Raw genomic sequence first — 10,470 nt, 5'->3', positions numbered from 1 at the left:
CAGATGGCAGAGGTCCCGCCCGGAAAACTGAGAGGCAGGACACTGTGCTGGGTCTGCATGTAGGGGTGAGTGTGTGTGTGTGTGTGTGTGTGAACACACGTGCCTTGAGTGAGAGTCGGTGCTCGTGTATTGTCTGAGCGTGCAGGTTTTGTGAGTGCATTGATGGGTGTGTTTGTGTGTGAGCACGTGGGTAAGTATCTGGATGTGTACCAGGGTGTGCGTGACCAGGTGTGTCTGTGTCTGGGTGTGTCCAGTGTGCAGTGCTGAGTAAAGGGACTCGCCCCTTGGTCCCTCTGATCATCACAACCTCTCTAAGCCCAAGGCAAGTGTGGATGACAGACAAGGGGTTGGAGGCCTCTCAGAAACAGGCAGGTGAGGTGAAATAAGGACAAGGACAGGTGTTGGGGAGAGGTCATGACCACATTATGGGGAGAGGTGGGTGGCAAGGACCAGTCAGACCAGGGCTCTCCCAGGAGCCTGTACAGAGCTGGGGAGTTAGAGGTGGGGAAAGGGGCTACTTCTCCTGCCGGACCTGCTATGCCCCCTGACCTTGGGTAAGCACCTGGGGAGGGCAGCAGCGACAAGGACCTCTGGATCCATCCCCCCAGCTACCCTGCCCTGTCCTGGCCCTGAACCCTCTGGCAGCACAGTCAACACAACAAGTTGGCTCACTGCACAGGGCAAAGGCCAGTGTCACCTCCCTTCATAAGGAAATAGCACAGAGTGTTTGGCACTCAGGGTGTGCCAGGAGGGTGCTGCCTGAGCCTAGGTGCTTGGACTGCTGGAGTGACAGGTGTTACTGGAGGAGTCCAGTGGACTCGCAGCCATGGGGCTGCTGACGGGGGATGTGCTGGTGCCCTTGGCCTTGGCCCTGGCCATCTTCCTGTTCTTGGTGGACCTGATGCACCGGCGCCCACGCTGGGCTGCACGCTACCCGCCAGGCCCCATGGCATGGCCGGGGCTGGGGAATGTACTACAGGTGGACTTTCAGGACATCGCCTATTCCTTTGGCCAGGTGAGGGAGGTGTGGCGAACGAAGCAAGGGGCCTGGGCACCCCCAGCAGGAGACATGGGTGGTGGGTAAGACACAGTCTGGACAAGGAGCTGGGCCCAGAAGAGAGAGCAGGTGTGAGAGGCTCCCTGGGGAGGGCATTTGTGCAGGGCCTGAGGGACAGTTTGGATTTTCCAAAGGAAAAGGTCTGGGAGGGCAAAGGCCTGGAGGGGAGGCGGGACTGGGTGGTGGGTTTCCGAGCCTGTTGGACAGCACAGAACTTAGGGAAGGCCCAAGTCCCTTCTGATGACACCAGAAGGAAAGGTCTGGGGAACGGGGGTGGGGGTGGTCAGTGTCCTGAGCACCAATTAAATGAGGAAACTGGGTTGAGAGAGGTACAGTGACCGGTCCAAATGTTTTGTCGCTGTTAGTCCATGGGCCTCAAGCTCACCTCCCTAACCCCCAGTTTCCTGATCTGTAAACTGGGATGCTAACGGGGACCTACTGTCAATTTCGGTCATTCTTGCAAGGTCATGCAAAGCTGGGTTGTTGGATGCAAACCGAGCTCCTCAACCGTAGAGAATCTGACCCTCAGGATCTGGAGTACACATCTTGTCCTTGAATCAGCGGGCTCCTGCCGGCCCCACGGTCTCACGGGGCTTATAGGGTGAGCCCGGGACCACCACCCGGGGGTCCCCGGCTTCACGGACGCCACACCTTCCTCCTACAGCTGCGGCGCCGCTTTGGGGACGTGTATAGCCTGCAGCTGGCCTGGACGCCGGCGGTCGTGCTCAACGGGCTGGAGGCCGTGCGCGAGGCTCTGGTGAAGCACAACGAGGACACTGCGGACCGGCCGCCTTCGCCCATCTCTGAGCACCTGGGCTACGGGCCAAATGCAGAAGGCAAGTGACCGCCGGGACTGTCGCCGCAGGAGGGAGAGAGGGAGCAGTTCCCAGGGACCGAACTGGGCCAGTGGGCGCCTGACCCTGGGCTAGGGACGCAGAGAAAGGCCAGTGGGTGGGTGGGGGGCGGAGGGCGAGGGAACACCCTGCGTGGGGTGCGAGGACCGTGGGGGCGGGGCGGGAAGGAGGAGCGAGTCAGGGCGGCCACGCGGGGGCGTCCGGCTCGGTGTGGGCAGGAGGGGCAGGCAGCGTCCTCCCGGAGTGGAACCCTAGTCAGGCTGGGCAGGGCCCACCTGGGGCCAAGGGCTGCCCAGCGCAGCGGACAGAGAGCAGGCGACCAAAGCGGGGAAGCAAGAGCCAGACCTGCGGGAAGGCAGGGTCAGAGTGGGCGGGGCCCCAGTCCGCGGAGCTGAAGAGGGAAAGTGGGCGGGGCAGAATATTCCGGGCCACGCCTACCTGCCCGCCCTACCCCAGGGGTGATCATGGCGCGCTACGGGCCCGCGTGGCGCGAGCAGCGGCGCTTTTCCTTGTCCACTCTGCGCTTCTTCGGTCTGGGCAAGAAGTCGCTGGAGCTGTGGGTGACTGAGGAGGCCGCCTGCCTCTGTGCCGCCTTCGCCGACCAAGCCGGTGGGTGACGGGTGCAGGGACAGGGGAGGACCGGGGAGGTGTGGCTGGGGCCCCCGAAGAGGAGCCTCCCTGACCGGCATCCTGTCTCAGCACGGCCCTTTAGCCCCAACGCGCTCCTGAACAAAGCGGTGGGCAACGTGATCGCGTCCCTCACCTACGGGCGCCGCTTCGAGTACGACGACCGGAGCTTCCTCAGGCTAATGGAATTGGTGGAGAAACAACATCACCAGGAATCTGGCTACCTGATGCAGGTGCAGGGGGCGATAGGGGCTGCGGGAGTCTCTGCAGGGCAAGCTCCAGGCAGGTGACTCTGACTGCAGCTGGGTGTCCATGGAGGAGAGTTGCACACAGGGGCGAGGGGGGAGGGCATTCCTGGAGAGCCCACTGTAAGAGGCAGGGCACCGAGGGGAGGGGAAATCTCAGACAAGGCTAATGGGACAGGTGTGCCCAGGTAGGGTCAGTGGGACCCCAAAGAAGGCCAAGGAGCCTGGGCCTCCTGGGCACGTTGGGAGCCAACAAACCGGTGAGATTTCCATCGTAGGTTTATCCTTGTGTCAGCCCAGGGCCAGGAGACAGTGAATGGTGGGGACAGGCAGGCGGTGCGTCCACTCTGGGATTGGAGATGGGTGCAGGTAAATGCTGAGCACAGGAGGGACCCAGACCCCCTTCTGTGACTGGCACAGGTGGTGATGGCTTTCCCCGTGCTCCTGCGAATCCCGGGGTTGGCTGGCAAGGTCATCTCTGCACAGAAGGCTGTCATGGCCCTGCTCGATGAGCTGGTGACTGAGCACAGGATGACCCGGGACCCGGCCCAGCCACCCAGAGACCTGACTGACGCCTTCCTGGCCGAGGTGGAGAAGGTGAGGGCCACTGCCAGGGACAAGGACAGGGGCTGCAGCTTGAGGGTGCCCTGAGGAGTGAGGCCAGGCCAGGCAGGGAGGAGCTGATGCACCACCCTATGATCAGGGCTGACAGGTGCAGAATGGATGGTCATTTGGGGGCTTCCTTCTCTGCCCCCTGAGCCCACCCTCTCTGCCCGGTCAGGCCAAGGGGAACCCCAATAGCAGCTTCAATCATGAGAACCTGAGGCTGGTGGTGGCTGAATTGTTCTCAGCTGGGATGGTCACTACCTCGACCACGCTGGCCTGGGCCCTCCTGCTCATGATCCTGCACCCGGATGTGCAGCGTGAGTCCGGCTGCGGGCTGACGGGGCGGCCGAGGGAGCAGAGGTACAGGGAGGGGCCCCTGAGCTTCTTTCGGACACCCCTGGCACAAGCACTGCCTGAGCCAGGACCTGTCAGCGTGACCTTCCGCTCAGGTGGCCCCGCCCCCAACACAGGACTCAGGAGAGGGGCAGGGCTCAGCTGCCGGCTTCTGACCCGCTGTGGGACACTTGTGTGTGTCCAGGCCGTGTCCAACAGGAGATTGACGAAGTGATAGGAAAGGTGCGGCGACCAGAAATGGGTGACCAGGCCCACATGCCCTTCACCACTGCTGTGATTCACGAGGTGCAGCGCTTTGCGGACATCGTCCCCCTGGGTCTGCCCCACATGACGTCCCGTGACATCGAAGTGCAGGGCTTCCTAATCCCCAAGGTAGGACTGCGGCTGGGACCCCAGGTCACCCGGTCCTCGCTTCCGCAGGCACAGCCTGCCCAGCCTGGGTGTGGGGTGCAGGGCAGGGAAAGGGCCGGCCTGTCTGTGCAGAGCCCAGTCCAGTGGGGAAGACAAAGCAGAACGTGCCCCAGACGACCTGTGGCTGCAGGGGTTGGAGGCAGGGAGGGCGCCCATGGAATGTGGGACTCGGCCCTGCCTCGGGGTCAGAGAGTTACGAGAAGCTCCCTGGGCCGAGGGTTACTTGATGGCGTTCAGGAGCGTGCCAGGCACAGAGTGTGCCCCATGTGTTTGGTGGCAGGGGTCCCAGCTTCCTACGGGCCAGTCGCCACTCACGCCAGGCATCTCTTTCCCAGGGGACAACACTCTTCACCAACCTGTCATCGGTGCTGAAGGACGAGGCGGTCTGGGAGAAGCCTTTCCGCTTCCACCCCGAACACTTCCTGGACGCTCAGGGCCGCTTCGTGAAGCCTGAGGCCTTCATGCCTTTCTCAGCAGGTGCCTGTGGGCTGCCCGGCTCCCTGCCCCCTTCCTTGGAGTCTAGGCGGGGTGGAGCCCAGGCCCAGGCTCACTGAGCCCCCCTTACCCACCCACAGGCCGCCGCACGTGCCTCGGGGAGCCCCTGGCCCGCATGGAGCTCTTCCTCTTCTTCACCTCCCTCCTGCAGCGCTTCAGCTTCTCGGTGCCGCCAGGACACCCCCGGCCCAGCGACCACGGTGTCTGTAACTTCCTGGTTACCCCGTCCCCATACCAGCTTTGTGCTGTGCCCCGCTAGAGGCCGACACCGAGCCCCAGCCTTCTCCCCAGCCAGGGGCCCTGATGTCCAATAAACCAACGTGCTTTGCCCACCTTGGCCCCGTCAACACTGCTGGCTGCCATGGGGCCTCACAGCCTCTCTGGGGACAGCCCACCCCGCCTCATCCATGCTGATCTGACCTCCTGGCCCCATGTGACAGATGGGTTTGTTGAGGTTCAGGAGATGTCAGCCAATCCCCACCTGTAACCCCAACACCCTGATGACTCAACTCGGGGCAGATTGGTGACAAGGACTGTGTGGTCCTGGCTCCTAGGGGAGGGGCCAGCCTGGGCTGTCCAGAGACATCAGTCCGGACAGTGGGGTGCAGAGGGCAGCACTCAGCCTGGAGAACCACATTTCAGGCCCTGCTGGGCCCACCCACCAGTGCCCAGCGCCCAGCACCCAGCGCCCAGTGCCCAGCAGACCTGGCTGCAGCATCCTGTTACCTCCCTTCACATTCGACACCCCAAGAAGGGAGAGAAGTCCAGGAGGGCCACAGAGTCAAGTGCCAGGGTTACCACCCAGGGCTCAGTCATCAGGTGCCAGAACGTTCTCTGGGAAGGCCTGATGCAAGCCCAGGGTCAGCGACCTTCCTGAGTCTCTCAGTCACCCCACAGTAGGAATGGCCAGCTTCCCTTGCCCCTCAGGGACGCTGTGTCCAGGCCCTGACCAGTGAGCAGTCACCACTCAGGGCCAGGCTGGAGCCAGCAGATGACATTTGTCTGAGCTGCAACCCCCGGCGCCGTCTTCTCAATGTCTGGGTCACGCGGGGCCCACAGGTTTGGCCAGGGGCAGGGAGTGAGCCCCGTGGGCTATAGGCCTCCCCTGGGGGTTGGGACAACCTTGGAGCCATGTGGCAGTGGGGTGGGCAGAGGAGAAGGACATGGTGGGGGCAGCCGAGAGGATGAGGCCCTGGCTCTAGTCTCTGCTCTGCCACTACCCTGTGTGACCGTGGGCTCCTACCTCCCTGTCCCAGGCTTCTGTTCCCTTTCTGCCAGGGGGAACATAGCACCAGATGGCCACCCAGTCCTGTCTTCTTTCCCTGACCTCTGCGACTGACCCTTGCTGGCCTGAGGCCTCACCAAGGGCAGAGAGTGCTGTCTCCACCTCTGTGCCCACCCCCACAATTGGCCGGTCTGGACTGGGCACGTGGGCAGTGCCCTGGGTTTCTAATGACCATCTCTTTACCTGAGTTCTGGGCAGACCGTCTGGTGCCCTTAGGGTACAGCCTGGGACAGAACCATGGACACTCAGAGCAGAAGCCACCCCAGGGCTTCTTTTGCCAGAGGACCCTACAGCAGGCCTGACGGGTTCCCACCTGCGTTTTCCCAAATGCCCTCGTGACAGGGAGCTGCCCAGCTCTCAGTACTGCCGGGACCTTAGCCTGTCCCCTGGCTCTGAGTGGGAAAGCTGGCCGGGCAGGAGGTGGTCTTGATCTTCCTGCAGCTGTGGGAGAGGCAGTGCGGATGCGGCCAGGCTGCGCTTGTCTGAGGAGACTGGGGTCCCTGGCAGGAGGCAACGGGCCCTGCAGAAGCAGCAGGATTTATTGGACACTTTTCATTCGTGGCTCTGAGTCTTGGGGTTGTCGGGGGCTGGGACCCAGCTCAGCCAGAGGTTCCTCAGGAGTGGGGGGACCCAGCCCCTGTGCCTTGCTCCTTGCTCTCTACCTCAGGGACCTCTAGGAAGCCCAAACAGGCATTCCCTGCGGGTCCCCTGCTGGGAGGAACCTTGTCCCAGGCCAGGGATGAGCTACCCTCCTTGGCTGCCTGGGGGTCAGGTGAGCTGTGATGACAGGGTGGGTTGCTGGCAGCCCAAGGAGTGACCCAGGGTGCCTTTGAACCCTGGGAGGCACCTAGGGTGATCAAGGCATCCCGCTGCCTGGGCTTCTTCCCCCTGTATTGAGCATGGCTTCTTCTTCATCTTAGGCTTGAGTGTTGACCGGTGGTAAACATTTTCCTTCCTTCTTGCCATGTCCCCGACATCGAGGCAAGCTGAGAATAAATCCATGGGGCTCTCTCATACGCCCTAACTGGACATGCAGACTACCAAGGCCCTGCCTGCCTGAGCAAGCCCCAGCCCGGTGCAACTCTGGGAAAACACAATAAAACCCAGGCCAGTCTCCTTTCCCTGTTCTCTCAGGCTGTCTGGGACCTGCTAGGCTACTGGCCCGGTATCCCACGTGGCCTCAATGATGAAGAAAGACAACTTTGTATTTCCTCTTGGTGTGTGGATGGTGTCATCAGTCTTGGCAGCTGTGCTGAATTATGAGTGGGGCTCTCTCCTGCTTTTGCAGTGTGCCCATAACAAGCATTCCAGGGTTTTATAGAGCAAAGAAGCGTCAGCTTGAAAAATTCAAGTAGCATCAGACTTCCCAACAGCACCCCCTGAAGGGCGACACAGTTAAAAATTTCTTCAGGCCGGGCGCGGTGGCTCACGCCTGTAATCCTAGCACTCTGGGAGGCCGAGGCAGGAGGATCGCTCGAGGTCAGGAGTTCGAGACCAACCTGAGCAAGAGTGAGACCCCGTCTCTACTAAAAAATAGAAAGAAATGATTTGGACAGCTAAAAATATATATATAGAAAAAATTAGCCGGGCATGGTGGCACATGCCTGTAGTCCCAGCTACTCGGGAGGCTGAGGCAGGAGGATCGCTTGAGCCCAGGAGTTGGAGGTTGCTGTGAACGAGGCTGATGCCACGGCACTCTAGCCCAGGCCACAGAGTGAGACTCTGTCTAAAAAAAAAAAAAAAATTTCTTCAAACTTCCACAGGAAAAATGACATGAATGTAGAATTTTATACCCAGCCAAACTGTTGGTCATGTGTGGATCAGGACATTTTAAGACATCGAAGGTCTCACCAACACTCCTCAGATGAGCAGTGAGGTCTGAAAATGGCACACACCTCTCTGAAAAGTCACCACTCCACAGGCCCATGAAAAAATGGACAAAATCTTCGTTAACCACATCTCAACACACATGAGTATTTATCCAAGAAACATGGCTGTGTCTCCGAAAGGACAGCAGGATTGGGGTATTTTCACTTGCTCTTTTCATGTCCCCCACTGTGCAGGAGAGAGATGGCCCTGAGAAAGGACAGCCCGCCTTCCAGGTGACACCTGGCAGCAGGCAGAGGGAGCCCCTGGGGCGGGAGCATTTTCAAAGCCTCATTGCTGAAGAATTGTCACTGTTTCACCCGTCTGCTAGCTCCCAGGAGGATGCCATGTGCAGGGCTGTCTGTATTTGTCCCGAGGTCTGCCCCAGTGTGAACAGCATTTTCCTCAAGAGAGCTTAGTGACAGTAAATCAGGGCCACCGATGAAAATCCGAGCTGCCTGAGGCAATGGATACCAGTTAGGGCATATAATACACAAACCCAAACCCCTGAAAGATGAAACTGGGCCATGAGGTGCCCATAGGGGCTTTGCAAAGCTCCGTCCCCTTCCCGGGAGTGCAGGAGGCCACGCACATTCGGAAGATTACATGCAGCTGTGTGCATGATCAGGAAGATCTGGGCATCTAAGCGCTCACCGCTGGCTGAGCTTGAGCGCCTGCACCAACAGGAGGTAAAAAACGAAGGGAAATTTGTGAACTGCCCGGTTGGGGGCTGCAAGCGTGACCCCACAGAGGCAGAGAGTCCCGCGGCAAAGACCGGGAGGTTTAGGGTTCAGACATCCAAGGAAATCTCGGACAGGACATTGCTGACCACTAAGACAACTCAGTAGAGACTTCAGTGGCCACACCTAACAAGGAAGGCAGACGTTACAGAATAGGTTCAGAGAAGTCGCCAAGCAAAGACACAACTGCCACAGGGAAACACAACAACCAGCCTGGTCAGGGAGAGAGTCGGATTCCAGAGGTGCCACGTTCGAGGATTTGGAATGTCTACTTGTTAACAAAGTGTTTTCAGACTTGCAAAGGAACAAGAAAGTGAGGCCCATACACAAGGGGAAAAGTAATGAGTGGAAACGGTCCCCAAGGGTGAAATTACTAGACCAAGACCTTAAATCAGCTCATTTAAACATGTTCACAGAGGCCAGGCACAGTGGCTCACGTGTGTAATCCTAGCACTCTGGGAGGCCGAGGTGGGAGGATCACTTCAAGTCAGGAGTTTGAGACCGCCCTGAGCAAGAGGGAGACCCTGTCTATTCCAAAAAGACAAAAATTAGCCCGATTGTCTGGTGCGCACCTGTAGTCCCAGCTACTGGGGAGGCTGAGGCAGGAGGATGGCTTGAGCCCAGGAGTGAGGTTGCTGTGGTGATGCCAGAGTGACAGAGCCAGACTCTCTCAAGAAAAAAAAAAGACGAAGAAAGAATCAGTGAACATGGAGATGGGTCAACTTCGATTGTCCCCTCTGGGGAACAGAAACAAGAACGAAGAACCACGGACAGTCAGAGAGCAGTGAGACGTCATCAGACATACCAGCACACACATGATGCGAGTGCCAGAAAAGGAGAGGGACGTGGAGCACTAGAAGGAACATTTGAAGACAGAATGGCTGAAAACTGGCCCAAATTGAGGAAAAACATTAATCTCTACATCTAAGAAGCTCAAAGTCCAAGTAGGATAAACTCAAAGCGATCCACACCTCCCCACGCCATGAACTGTCAAAAGACAGAGAAGTTTGAAAGCAGCAGTAGAGCAGCAGCGCCTCACAAGCAAACGTCGTCAGTAATGTGCACAGCAGATTTCTAATCAGAACCGGAGAGGCCAGAAAGCGGTGGGTGACAAATCCCACAGGAAGTAACTGTGGGATCCCGCTACCAGGCATCCCAGCTCTGCCAGTTGGCCTGTCAGGGTGACTGGGGAGCTCTGAGAACAACCGTTGCCTCCCGACGGCCAGATTCAGACTTGGTACAGCCAGGCCAGAGCCCAGGAGTCTGGGCTGGGCAGTAGCTGGGTGATGGCCCTGAGACTCCCCGAGAGCAACCTCCAGATGGCAGAGGTCCCGCCCGGAAAACTGAGAGGCAGGACACTGTGCTGGGTCTGCACGTAGGGGTAAGTGTGTGTGTGTGTGTGTGTGTGAACACACGTGCCTTGAGTGAGAGTCGGTGCTCGTGTATTGTCTGAGCGTGCAGGTTTTGTGAGTGCGTAGATGGGTGTGTTTGTGTGTGAGCACGTGGGTAAGTATCTGGTCGGGTACCAGGGTGTGCGTGACCAGGTGTGTCTGTGTCTGGGTGTGTCCAGTGTGCAGTGCTGAGTAAAGGGACTCGCCCCTTGGTCCCTCTGATCATCACAACCTCTCTAAGCCCAAGGCAAGTGTGGATGACAGACAAGGGGTTGGAGGCCTCTCAGAAACAGGCAGGTGAGGTGAACTAAGGACAAGGACAGGTGTTGGGGAGAAGTCATGACCACATTATGGGGAGAGGTGGGTGGCAAGGACCAGTCAGACCAGGGCTCTCCCAGGAGCCTGTACAGAGCTGGGGAGTTAGAGGTGGGGAAAGGGGCTACTTCTCCTGCCGGACCTGCTATGCCCCCTGACCTTGGGTAAGCACCTGGGGAGGGCAGCAGCGACAAGGACCTCTGGATCCATCCCCCCAGCTACCC

At 59.1% G+C, this 10,470-nt stretch overlaps 1 protein-coding gene across 3 annotated transcripts; it reads left to right on the top strand.

Moving 5' to 3' along the window:
• The first annotated feature begins 720 nt into the window (after positions 1-720).
• On the top strand, positions 721-4,981 carry LOC138396882 (cytochrome P450 2D17-like). 3 transcript variants are annotated; one of them, XM_069490630.1, is made up of 9 exons: positions 721-1,015; positions 1,722-1,893; positions 2,368-2,520; positions 2,611-2,771; positions 3,204-3,380; positions 3,565-3,710; positions 3,872-4,115; positions 4,490-4,631; positions 4,730-4,981. In XM_069490630.1, the coding sequence occupies exons 1-9, from the start codon at positions 827-829 to the stop codon at positions 4,906-4,908; spliced, it is 1,563 nt and encodes a 520-aa protein (XP_069346731.1). In that variant the 5' UTR covers positions 721-826; the 3' UTR covers positions 4,909-4,981. The 3 variants fall into 3 exon arrangements, with proteins under 3 accessions (XP_069346731.1, XP_069346732.1, XP_069346733.1); XM_069490631.1 differs by having other exon boundaries at positions 725-1,015; positions 3,565-3,706; positions 3,928-4,115; XM_069490632.1 differs by lacking the exon at positions 2,368-2,520 and having other exon boundaries at positions 725-1,015; positions 3,565-3,706; positions 3,928-4,115.
• The last annotated feature ends 5,489 nt before the right edge of the window (positions 4,982-10,470 follow it).

The sequence above is a fragment of the Eulemur rufifrons genome, chromosome 16, assembly GCF_041146395.1.
Source record: "Eulemur rufifrons isolate Redbay chromosome 16, OSU_ERuf_1, whole genome shotgun sequence".
NCBI lineage: Eukaryota > Metazoa > Chordata > Mammalia > Primates > Lemuridae > Eulemur > Eulemur rufifrons.
Note: the sequence above shows the minus strand (reverse complement) of the source record. Positions and strands in the feature narration are given on the sequence as shown.